This window comes from Oncorhynchus masou, chromosome 24 (genome assembly GCF_036934945.1).
Source record: "Oncorhynchus masou masou isolate Uvic2021 chromosome 24, UVic_Omas_1.1, whole genome shotgun sequence".
In the NCBI taxonomy this organism is placed as follows: Eukaryota; Metazoa; Chordata; class Actinopteri; order Salmoniformes; family Salmonidae; genus Oncorhynchus; species Oncorhynchus masou.
This window is the reverse complement of record NC_088235.1, coordinates 7,884,613-7,899,024: the sequence shown is the minus strand read 5'-3', so window position 1 is coordinate 7,899,024 and position 14,412 is coordinate 7,884,613. Positions and strand designations below refer to the sequence as shown.

At 43.1% G+C, this 14,412-nt stretch overlaps 1 protein-coding gene across 2 annotated transcripts in view; it reads right to left on the bottom strand.

The window, feature by feature from the left end:
* The window catches only part of LOC135511829 (inactive carboxypeptidase-like protein X2), a 64,641-nt gene extending 51,992 nt beyond the window's left edge, over positions 1 to 12,649 (bottom strand). The window contains exons 1-2 of one of the 2 annotated variants that reach the window (XM_064933309.1): positions 12,504 to 12,649; positions 1,854 to 1,942 (exon numbers count right to left, since the gene is read on the bottom strand). In XM_064933309.1, coding sequence (XP_064789381.1) covers positions 1,854 to 1,942; positions 12,504 to 12,612 — 198 coding nt within the window. In that variant the 5' untranslated portion in view covers positions 12,613 to 12,649. Of the gene's footprint in view, positions 1 to 1,767; positions 1,811 to 1,853; positions 1,943 to 12,503 lie in introns of those variants that run through there. The other variant, XM_064933310.1, reaches the window with a different exon arrangement.
* Positions 12,650 to 14,412: the final 1,763 nt, after the last annotated feature.

Genomic DNA, 14,412 nt, shown 5'->3' with positions numbered 1-14,412 from the left:
TCAGCTGTAGAGAACACCTCATTAATTAACCACCTTCATCAGCTGTAGAGAACACCTCATTAATCACCTTCATCAGCTGTAGAGAACACCTCATTAATTAACCACCTTCATCAGCTGTAGAGAACACCTCATTAATTAACCACCCTCATCAGCTGTAGAGAACACCTCATTAATTATCCACCCTCATCAGCTGTAGAGAACACCTCATTAATTAACCACCTTCATCAGCTGTAGAGAACACCTCATTAATTAACCACCTTCATCAGCTGTAGAGAACACCTCATTAATTAACCACCTTCATCGGCTGTAGAGCCAGTAGAGAACAAGAGTCCCAGAACTTTCAGTAGGCCTTCCACGTGGCGAAATTGATTTCAGATATGATGTCTCGCTGCTTACTTAGCGGGCTACCACTTTCCTCCCGATTCTGCCCATACCTGGGGCCAACTCTGCCTTGCTAGCACACGTGACTGCCCTCCCTGAAGCTTCTCACCCCAAGCGAAAGGCTAACTATTCGCCGGCTCTATAAGGGGGACACTAAAGGCTGAGGAGTTAATTCCACACATCCCCCATGAGCTACAACAGCATCACTCCACTGTGATAATGTAATATATTTTTTATCATATAACGTATTACCAAATGTTTCATTTTCATAACAACATTCTAATAAAGGACATTGGTACCATTTAAATGTTTATTGGTTTAAATTGGCTCTCTCCAGAGCAAAGCCTGGGTTCCTCCATTTCGCTTACAGTGTCTGCCCAGCATTACTCTGTGGTGTAGTGTAGTATCTGCCCAGCATTACTCTGTGGTGTAGTGTAGTATCTGCCCAGCATTACTCTGTGGTGTAGTGTAGTATCTGCCCAGCATTACTCTGTGGTGTAGTGTAGTATCTGCCCAGCATTACTCTGTGGTGTAGTGTAGTATCTGCCCAGCATTACTCTGTGGTGTAGTGTAGTATCTGCCCAGCATTACTCTGTGATGTAGTGTAGTATCTGCCCAGCATTACTCTGTGGTGTAGTGTAGTATCTGCCCAGCATTACTCTGTGGTGTAGTGTAGTATCTGCCCAGCATTACTCTGTGGTGTAGTGTAGTATCTGCCCAGCATTACTCTGTGGTGTAGTGTAGTATCTGCCCAGCATTACTCTGTGGTGTAGTATCTGCCCAGCATTACTCTGTGGTGTAGTGTAGTATCTGCCCAGCATTACTCTGTGGTGTAGTGTAGTATCTGCCCAGCATTACTCTGTGGTGTAGTGTAGTGTCTGCCCAGCATTCCTCTGTGGTGTAGTGTAGTATCTGCCCAGCATTACTCTGTGGTGTAGTGTAGGGTCTGCCCAGCATTACTCTGTGGTGTAGTGTAGTATCTGCCCAGCATTACTCTGTGGTGTAGTATCTGCCCAGCATTACTCTGTGGTGTAGTGTAGTATCTGCCCAGCATTACTCTGTGGTGTAGTGTCTGCCCAGCATTCCTCTGTGGTGTAGTGTAGTATCTGCCCAGCATTACTCTGTGGTGTAGTATCTGCCCAGCATTACTCTGTGGTGTAGTATCTGCTCAGCATTACTCTGTGGTGTAGTGTAGTGTCTGCCCAGCATTACTCTGTGGTGTAGTGTAGTATCTGCCCAGCATTACTCTGTGGTGTAGTGTAGTATCTGCCCAGCATTACTCTGTGGTGTAGTATCTGCCCAGCATTACTCTGTGGTGTAGCGTAGTATCTGCCCAGCATTCCTCTGTGGTGTAGTGTAGTATCTGCCCAGCATTACTCTGCTTACATGCCTCATCTCTTTGTAGCTGTGATGTCTGAAGTCCAGGTTGTCTGTGGTGTAGTGTAGTATCTGCCCAGCATTCCTCTACTTACATGCCTCATCTCTTTGTAGCTGTGATGTCTGAAGTCCAGGTTGTCTGTGGTTGTGATCTCGTTCCGTCTGTGGTAATAGTTCTGTGAGTCTGACAACAAACACATCCCATATCAAGTCATTGAACAAATCACTATATCGACAACAGTCTCAACTGAAGAGCTAGATAGGTCTGATCATGATCAATGGGTTACAGTCACGATACCACAAAATGGAGGTTGGTGTCGCCTGAATTGGGGAGGACAGGCATGTGGAAATGACTGGAGTGGAATTAGTGGAATGGTATCAAATACATTAAAAAAACATGGTTTCCCTGTGTTTGATGCCGTTCCATTGGCTCAACCATCCTCCATTCAGCAGCCTCCACTGGTTTCCATGGTTTCCATGTGTTTGATGCCCCGTTCCATTGGCTCCGGTCCAGACATTATTATGAGCCGTCCTCCCCTCAGCAGCCTCCACTGGTTTCCATGGTTTCCCTGTGTTTGATGCCGTTCCATTGGCTCGGTCCAGACATTATTATGAGCTGTCCCTCCCTCACCAGCCTCCACTGGTTTCCATGGTTTCCCTGTGTTTGATGCCGTTCCATTGGCTCCGGTCCAGACATTATTATGAGCCGTCCCTCCCTCAGCAGCCTCCACTGGTTTCCATGGTTTCCCTGTGTTTGATGCCGTTCCATTGGCTCCGGTCCAGACATTATTATGAGCCGTCCTCCCTCAGCAGCCTCCACTGGTTTCCATGGTTTCCCTGTGTTTGATTTCATCTCATATGCATACGTATATACTGTACTCTATATCATCCACTGCATCCTTATGTAATACATGTATCACTAGCCACTTTAACTATGCCACTTTGTTTACATACTCATCTCATTTGTATATACTGTACTCGATACCATCTACTGTATCTTGCCTATGCTGCTCTGTACCATCACTCATTCATATATCATTATGTACATATTCTTTATCCCCTTACACTGTGTATAAGACAGTAGTTTAGGAATTGTTAGTTAGATTACTTGTTGGTTATTACTGCATTGTCGGAACTAGAAGCACAAGCATTTCGCTACACTCGCATTAACATCTGCTAACCATGTGTATGTGACAAATAAAATTTGACTTGATTTGATTTGATTTATACTCCCCTGTAAAGACTGGGTTTAGTTTGTTGTGTGGCAATGCTTATGTCCTGGTTCTGGAAGTACATTACGTGACGTAGATTGAGCATTGCTAGCTACCTACACTGTTCAGACCACGGAAAAGGACCTAACTTTTTAATATTGTTTTCGGGGCGCCCCCAAAGTAAAAAAAAAAATTTTTGTAAAACTTGTTGAGAGCTCTCAACTGTTTTAGCTTTACTATCTTAGGCTTTAGGGTATATAAATTACTATTTGGTAGCATTGCCTTTAAATTGTTTATCTTGGGTCAATCGTTTCTGGTAGTCTTCCATAAGTTTCCCACAATAAGTTGGGTGAATTTTGGTCCATTCCTCCTGACAGAGCTGGTGTAACTGAGTCAGGTTTGTAGGCCTCCTTGCTCGCACACGCTTTTTCAGATCTGCCCACAAATGTTCTATAGGATTGAGGTCAGGGCTTTGTGATGGCCACTCCAATACCTTGACTTTGTCCTTAAGCCATTTTGCCACAACTTTGAAATACATCCACAGGTACACCTCCAATTGACTGAAATGATGTCAATTAGCCTATCAGAAGCTTCTAAAGCCATGACAAAATTTTCTGGAATTTTCCAAGCTGTTTAAAGGCACAGTCAACTCAGTGTATGTAAACTTCTGACCCACTGGAATTGTGATACAGTGAATTATAAGTGAAATAATCTGTCTGTAAACAATTGTTGGAAAAATGACTTGTGTCATGCACAAATTAGATGTACTAACCGAATTACCAAAACTATAGTTTGTTAACAAGAATGTTGTGGAGTGGTTGAAAAGTTTTAATGACTATCTTCCCCTGTACTGTTCATGGTCTTATTGTATATATTCCCCCTGTACTGTTCATGGTCTTATTGTATATCTTCCCCCTGTACTGTTCATTGTCTTATTGTATATCTTCCCCCTGTACTGTTCATGGTCTTATTGTATATATTCCCCCTGTATTGTTCATGGTCTTATTGTATATCTTCCCCTGTACTGTTCATTGTCTTATTGTACATCTTCCCCCTGTACTGTTCATGGTCTTATTGTACATCTTCCCCCTGTACTGTTCATGGTCTTATTGTATATCTTCCCCCTGTACTGTTCATTGTCTTATTGTATATCTTCCCCCTGTATTGCTCATGGTCTTATTGTATATCTTCCCCTGTATTGTTCATGGTCTTATTGTATATCTTCCCCTGTACTGTTCATGGTCTTATTGTATATCTTCCCCCCTGTACTGTTCATGGTCTTATTGTATATCTTCCCCCTGTGTTGTTCATGGTCTTATTGTATATCTTCCCCCTGTACTGTTCATGGTCTTATCGACTTGTGGAAATACAGCGTCTTGTAGGTCTACATGCTGCCCATACACCACCCCTGAAGCCACTGGCCAGTTTATTAGGAACACCACCCCCTGTCTGCTACTGCCATTCATACACTGAGGTTTATTAGGTACACCACCCTGTCTACTACTGCCATTCACCTTAATACACAGAGGGTAACTGGACAGTTTATTAGGTACACCACCCCTTGTCTGCTACTGCCATTCACCTTAATACACAGAGGGCCACTGGTCAGTTTATTAGGTACACCACCCCTGTCTACTACTGCCATTCATACACTGAGGTTTATTAGGTACACCACCCTGTCTACTACTGCCATTCACCTTAATACACAGAGGGTAACTGGACAGTTTATTAGGTACACCACCCCCTTGTCTGCTACTGCCATTCACCTTAATACACAGAGGGCCACTGGTCAGTTTATTAGGTACACCAACACTATTCACCAAAATGGTTCTCTCCTACAGAGAGTGAGTCATGTGGCCACATGCTATATGAATCAGGTAGGCAGTCATCATTGCATTCAGTTAGTGTTTGATTAAATGTTAGAACGGGCAAAACGAGTGACCGAAGCGACTTTGAGCGTAACATGATCGTCGGTGCAAGGCGCGCCTCAGAAACATCCGGCCTCCTGGGATTTTAAACGCACGACAGAGTCTTGGATTTACAGAGAGAGGTGCTACGAACAAACAAACAACATGCAGTCAGTGGCAGTTCTGTGGAGGATAACTGCAAGCTAACAGGCGGGCCACAAACAGGAACCAAACGGCACAGAATCACACAGTACACACAGCAGTTACCTAGTAGAATCACACAGTACACACAGCAGTTACCTAGTAGAATCAAACAGTACAGACAGCAGTTACCTAGTAGAATCACACAGTACACACAGCAGTTACCTAGTAGAATCACACAGTACACACAGCAGTTACCTAGCAGAATCACACAGTACACACAGCAGTTACCTAGTAGAATCACACAGTACACACAGCAGTTACCTAGTAGAATCACACAGTTCACACACAGCAGTTACCTAGTAGAATCACAGTACACACAGCAGTTACCTAGTAGAATCACACAGTACACACACAGCAGTTACCTAGCAGAATCACACAGTACACACACAGCAGTTACCTAGCAGAATCACACAGTACACACACAGCAGTTACCTAGTAGAATCACACAGTACACACACAGCAGTTACCTTTAGAGATCACACAGTACACACAGCAGTTACCTAGTAGAATCACACAGTACACACACAGCAGTTACCTAGCAGAATCACACAGTATACACAGCAGTTACCTAGTAGAATCACACAGTACACACACAGCAGTTACCTAGTAGAATCACACAGTACACACACAGCAGTTACCTAGTAGAATAACACAGTACACACAGCAGTTACCTAGCAGAATCACACAGTACACACACAGCAGTTACCTAGCAGAATCACACAGTACACACACAGCAGTTACCTAGCAGAATAACACAGTACACACAGCAGTTACCTAGCAGAATCACACAGTACACACACAGCAGTTACCTAGTAGAATCACACAGTACACACACAGCAGTTACCTAGCAGAATAACACAGTACACACAGCAGTTACCTAGCAGAATCACACAGTACACACACAGCAGTTACCTAGCAGAATAACACAGAACACACAGCAGTTACCTAGTATAATCACACAGAACACACAGCAGTTACCTAGTAGAATCACACAGTACACACAGCAGTTACCTAGCAGAATAACACAGAACACACAGCAGTTACCTAGTATAATCACACAGTACACACAGCAGTTACCTAGCAGAATCACACAGTACAGACAGCAGTTACCTAGCAGAATCACACAGTACACACAGCAGTTACCTAGCAGAATCACACAGTACACACAGCAGTTACCTAGCAGAATCACACAGTATACACACAGCAGTTACCTAGCAGAATCACACACACACAGCAGTTACCTAGCAGAATCACACAGTACACACAGCAGTTACCTAGCAGAATCACACAGTACACACAGCAGTTACCTAGCAGAATCAGTATACACACAGCAGTTACCTAGCAGAATCACACAGTACAGACAGCAGTTACCTAGTAGAATCACACAGTACACACAGCAGTTACCTAGCAGAATCACACAGTACACACACAGCAGTTACCTAGCAGAATCACACAGTACACACAGCAGTTACCTAGCAGAATCACACAGTATACACACAGCAGTTACCTAGCAGAATCACACAGTACAGACAGCAGTTACCTAGTAGAATCACACAGCACACACAGCAGTTACCTAGTAGAATCACACAGTACACACAGCAGTTACCCAGCAGAATCATACAGTACACACACAGCAGTTACCTAGCAGAATCACGCAGTACACACACAGCAGTTACCTAGTAGAATCACACAGTACACACAGCAGTTACCTAGCAGAATCACACAGTACACACACAGCAGTTACCTAGCAGAATCACGCAGTACACACACAGCAGTTACCTAGTAGAATCACACAGTACACACACAGCAGTTACCTAGTAGAATCACACAGTACACACAGCAGTTACCTAGTAGAATCACACAGTATACACACAGCAGTTACCTAGTAGAATCACACAGTACACACACAGCAGTTACCTAGTAGAATCACACAGTACAGACAGCAGTTACCTAGTAGAATCACACAGTACACACAGCAGTTACCTAGTAGAATCACACAGTACACACAGCAGTTACCTAGTAGAATCACACAGTACACACACAGCAGTTACCTAGTAGAATCACACAGTACACACAGCAGTTACCTAGTAGAATCACACAGTACACACACAGCAGTTACCTAGCAGAATCACACAGTACACACAGCAGTTACCTGGCAGAATCACACAGTACACACACAGCAGTTACCTAGTAGAATCACACAGTACACACACAGCAGTTACCTAGCAGAATCACACAGTACACACACAGCAGTTACCTAGCAGAATCACACAGTATACACACAGCAGTTACCTAGTAGAATCACACAGTACACACACAGCAGTTACCTAGTAGAATCACACAGTACACACACAGCAGTTACCTAGTAGAATCACACAGTACACACACAGCAGTTACCTAGTAGAATCACACAGTACACACAGCAGTTACCTAGTAGAATCACACAGTACACACACAGCAGTTACCTAGTAGAATCACACAGTACACACAGCAGTTACCTAGTAGAATCACACAGTACACACACAGAAGTTACCTAGTAGAATCACACAGTATACACACAGCAGTTACCTAGTAGAATCACACAGTACACACACAGCAGTTACCTAGTAGAATCACACAGTACACACATAGCAGTTACCCAGTAGAATCACACAGTACACACAGCAGTTACCCAGTAGAATCACACAGTACACACAGCAGTTACCTAGTAGAATCACACAGTACACACACAGCAGTTACCTAGTAGAGTCACACAGTATACACACAGCAGTTACCTAGCAGAATCACACAGTACAGACAGCAGTTACCTAGTAGAATCACACAGTATACACACAGCAGTTACCTAGCAGAATCACACAGTACAGACAGCAGTTACCTAGTAGAATCACACAGTACACACACAGCAGTTACCTAGCAGAATCACACAGTACAGACACAGCAGTTACCTAGCAGAATCACACAGTATACACACAGCAGTTACCTAGTAGAATCACAGTACAGACACAGCAGTTACCTAGCAGAATCACACAGTACACACACAGCAGTTACCTAGCAGAATCACACAGTACACACACAGCAGTTACCTAGCAGAATCACACAGTACAGACACAGCAGTTACCTAGTAGAATCACACAGTACACACAGCAGTTACCTAGTAGAAACACACAGTACACACAGCAGTTACCTAGTAGAAACACACAGTACACACAGCAGTTACCCAGTAGAATCACACAGTATACACACAGCAGTTACCTAGTAGAATCACACAGTATACACACAGCAGTTACCTAGTAGAATCACACAGTACACACAGCAGTTACCTAGTAGAATCACACAGTACACACACAGCAGTTACCTAGCAGAATCACACAGTATACACACAGCAGTTACCTAGTAGAATCACACAGTACACACAGCAGTTACCTAGTAGAAACACACAGTACACACAGCAGTTACCCAGTAGAATCACACAGTATACACACAGCAGTTACCTAGTAGAATCACACAGTATACACACAGCAGTTACCTAGTAGAAACACACAGTATACACACAGCAGTTACCTAGTAGAATCACACAGTATACACACAGCAGTTACCTAGTAGAATCACACAGTACACACAGCAGTTACCTAGCAGAATCACACAGTACAGACAGCAGTTACCTAGTAGAATCACACAGTACACACAGCAGTTACCTAGTAGAAACACACAGTACACACAGCACACAGTTACCTAGTAGAATCACACAGTACACACACAGCAGTTACCTAGTAGAATCAAACAGTACACACACAGCAGTTACCTAGTAGAATCACACAGTATACACACAGCAGTTACCTAGTAGAATCACACAGTATACACACAGCAGTTACCTAGTAGAATCACACAGTACACACACAGCAGTTACCTAGTAGAAACACACAGTATACACAGCAGTTACCTAGTAGAATCACACAGTATACACACAGCAGTTACCTAGTAGAATCACACAGTACACACACAGCAGTTACCCAGTACACACACAGCAGTTATCACACAGTACACACAGCAGTTACCTAGTAGAATCACACAGTACACACAGCAGTTCTTGGGTAGAATCACACAGTACACACACAGCAGTTACCCAGTAGAATCACACAGTACACACAGCAGTTACCTGGTAGAATCACACAGTACACACAGCAGTTACAGTCACACAGTACACACAGCAGTTACCTGGTAGAATCACACAGTTACACACACAGCAGTTACCTAGTAGAAACACACAGTATACACACAGCAGTTACCTAGTAGAATCGCACAGTACACACACAGCAGTTACCTAGTAGAATCACACAGTACACACACAGCAGTTACTTAGTAGAAACACACAGTACACACAGCAGTTACCTAGTAGAATCACACAGTACACACAGCAGTTCTTGGGTAGAATCACACAGTACACACACAGCAGTTACCCAGTAGAATCACACAGTACACACAGCAGTTACCTGGTAGAATCACACAGTACACACACAGTTACCTAGTAGAATCACACAGTACACACAGCAGTTACATAGTAGAATCACACAGTACACACACAGCAGTTACCTAGCAGAATCACACAGTATACACACAGCAGTTACCTAGCAGAATCACACAGTACACACACAGCAGTTACCTAGTAGAATCACACAGTACACACACAGCAGTTACCTAGTAGAATCACACAGTACACACACAGCAGTTACCTAGTAGAATCACACAGTACACACACAGCAGTTACCTAGTAGAATCACACAGTACACACAGCAGTTACCTAGTAGAATCACACAGTACACACACAGCAGTTACCTAGTAGAATCACACAGTACACACAGCAGTTACCTAGTAGAATCACACAGTACACACACAGCAGTTACCTAGTAGAATCACACAGTACACACACAGCAGTTACCTAGTAGAATCACACAGTACACACACAGCAGTTACCTAGTAGAATCACACAGTACACACACAGCAGTTACCCAGTAGAATCACACAGTACACACAGCAGTTACCCAGTAGAATCACACAGTACACACAGCAGTTACCTAGTAGAATCACACAGTACACACACAGCAGTTACCTAGTAGAGTCACACAGTATACACACAGCAGTTACCTAGCAGAATCACACAGTACAGACAGCAGTTACCTAGTAGAATCACACAGTACACACAGCAGTTACCTAGCAGAATCACACAGTACAGACAGCAGTTACCTAGTAGAATCACACAGTACAGACAGCAGTTACCTAGCAGAATCACACAGTACACACACAGCAGTTACCTAGTAGAATCACACAGTACAGACACAGCAGTTACCTAGTAGAATCACACAGTACACACACAGCAGTTACCTAGCAGAATCACAGTACACACACAGCAGTTACCTAGCAGAATCACACAGTACACACACAGCAGTTACCTAGTAGAATCACACAGTACAGACACAGCAGTTACCTAGTAGAATCACACAGTACACACACAGCAGTTACCTAGTAGAATCACACAGTACACACAGCAGTTACCCAGTAGAATCACACAGTACACACAGCAGTTACCTAGTAGAATCACACAGTATACACACAGCAGTTACCTAGTAGAATCACACAGTATACACAGCAGTTACCTAGCAGAATCAAACAGTACAGACAGCAGTTACCTAGTAGAATCACACAGTACACACACAGCAGTTACCTAGTAGAATCACACAGTACACACAGCAGTTACCTAGTAGAATCACACAGTACACACAGCAGTTACCTGGCAGAATCACACAGTACACACAGCAGTTACCTGGCAGAATCACACAGTACAGACAGCAGTTACCTAGCAGAATCACACAGTACACACAGCAGTTACCTGGCAGAATCACACAGTACACACAGCAGTTACCTAGTAGAAACACACAGTACACACAGCAGTTACCTAGTAGAATCACACAGTACAGACACAGCAGTTACCTGGCAGAATCACACAGTACACACATAGCAGTTACCTAGTAGAATCACGCAGTAAACACACAGCAGTTACCTAGTAGAATCACGCAGTACACACACAGCAGTTACCTAGTAGAATCACACAGTACAGTTACCTAGTAGAATCACACAGTACACACAGCAGTTACCTAGTAGAATCACACAGTACACACACAGCAGTTACCTAGTAGAATCACACAGTATACACACAGCAGTTACCTAGTAGAATCACAGTATACACATAGCAGTTACCTAGTAGAATCACACAGTATACACACAGCAGTTACCTAGTAGAATCACACAGTACACACACAGCAGTTACCTAGTAGAATCACACAGTACACACACAGCAGTTACCTAGTAGAATCACACAGTACACACAGCAGTTACCTCACACAGTACACACAGCAGTTCTTGGGTAGAATCACACAGTACACACACAGCAGTTACCCAGTAGAATCACACAGTACACACAGCAGTTACAGTTACCTTACCTGGTAGAATCACAGTACACACACAGCAGTTACCCAGTAGAATCACACAGTACACACACAGCAGTTACCTAGTAGAATCACACAGTACACACATAGCAGTTACCCAGTAGAATCACACAGTATACACACAGCAGTTACCTAGTAGAAACACACAGTATACACACAGCAGTTACCTAGTAGAATCACACAGTATACACACAGCAGTTACCTAGTAGAATCACACAGTACACACAGCAGTTACCTAGCAGAATCACACAGTACAGACAGCAGTTACCTAGTAGAATCACACAGTACACACAGCAGTTACCTGGCAGAATCACACAGTACACACACAGCAGTTACCTAGTAGAATCACACAGTACACACAGCAGTTACCTAGTAGAATCACACAGTACACACACAGCAGTTACCTAGTAGAATCACACAGTACACACACAGCAGTTACCTAGTAGAATCACACAGTACACACACAGCAGTTACCTAGTAGAATCACACAGTACACACACAGCAGTTACCTAGTAGAATCACACAGTACACACACAGCAGTTACCCAGTAGAATCACACAGTACACACACAGCAGTTACCTAGTAGAATCACACAGTACACACAGCAGTTACCCAGTAGAATCACACATTATACACACAGCAGTTACCTAGTAGAATCACACAGTACACACAGCAGTTACCCAGTAGAATCACACATTATACACACAGCAGTTCTTGGGTAGAATCAGACAGTTACACACAGCAGTTACCTAGTAGAATCACACAGTACAGACAGCAGTTACCTAGTAGAATCACACAGTACACACACAGCAGTTCTTGGGTAGAATCAGACAGTTACACACACAGCAGTTACCTGGCAGAATCAAACAGTACACACACAGCAGTTACCTGGCAGAATCAAACAGTTCACACACAGCAGTTACCTGGCATGGGACATCCCAGGATCTCCACTCTCATACAGATGCTGCCACGGTTGAACCAGGAACGAGGGTTGACCCTGATGTAACGAGCCACGGCAGCAACAGGAAACATGTTCAACACAGGGATCTCTTTCTCCTTGTTACCAATGAAGATCTACTGAGACAAGCAGATGTTGAGCAACACAGTGAATAAGAGACTAGTGATGGGTAGTTGGCATGAGGTACAGTACCATCTATGGACCATGGTAATACAGTACCATCTATGGACCATGGTAATACAGTACATCTATGGACCATGGTAATCTATGGACCATGTACATCTATGGACCATGGTAATACATCTATGGACCATGGTAATACAGTACCATCTATGGACCATGGTAATACAGTACCATCTATGGACCATGGTAATACAGTACCATCTATGGACCATGGTAATACAGTACCATCTATGGACCATGGTAATACAGTACCATCTATGGACCATGGTAATACAGTACCATCTATGGACCATGGTAATACAGTACCATCTATGGACCATGGTAATACAGTACCATCTATGGACCATTGTAATACAGTACCATCTATGGACCATGGTAATACAGTACCATCTATGGACCATGGTAATACATCTATGGACCATGGTAATACATCTATGGACCATGGTAATACAGTACCATCTATGGACCATGGTAATACAGTACATCTATGGACCATGGTAATACAGTATCATCTATGGACCATGGTAATACAGTACCATCTATGGACCATGGTAATACAGTACCATCTATGGACCATGGTAATACAGTATCTATGGACCATGGTAATACAGTACCATCTATGGACCATGGTAATACAGTACCATCTATGGACCATGGTAATTCATCTATGGACCATGGTAATACAGTACATCTATGGACCATGGTAATACAGTACATCTATGGACCATGGTAATACAGTATCATCTATGGACCATGGTAATACAGTACCATCTATGGACCATGGTAATACAGTACATCTATGGACCATGGTAATACAGTACATCTATGGACCATGGTAATACAGTACCGTCTATGGACCATGGTAATACAGTACCATCTATGGACCATGGTAATACAGTACCATCTATGGACCATGGCAATACAGTACCATCTATGGACCATGGCAATACAGTACATCTATGGACCATGGTAATACAGTACCATCTATGGACCATGGTAATACAGTACCATCTATGGACCATGGTAATACAGTAACACCTATGGACTATGGACCATGGTAATACAGTACCATCTATGGACCACGGTAATACAGTACCATCTATGGACCATGGTAATACATCTATGGACCATGGTAATACAGTATCATCTATGGACCATGGTAATACAGTACCATCTATGGACCATGGTAATACAGTACCATCTATGGACCATGGTAATACATCTATGGACCATGGTAATACAGTATCATCTATGGACCATGGTAATACATCTATGGACCATGGTAATACAGTATCATCTATGGACCATGGTAATACATCTATGGACCATGGTAATACAGTATCATCTATGGACCATGGTAATACAGTACATCTATGGACCATGGTAATCTATGGACCATAATACATCTATGGACCATGGTAATACATCTATGGACCATGGTAATACAGTACCATCTATGGACCATGGTAATACAGTACCATCTATGGACCATGGTAATACATCTATGTACCATCATCTATGGACCATGGTAATACATCTATGGACCATGGTAATACAGTATCATCTATGGACCATGGTAATACATCTATGGACCATGGTAATACAGTATCATCTATGGACCATGGTATGGACCATGGTAATACCAGGACCATGGTAATACAGTATCATCTATGGACCATGGTAATACATCT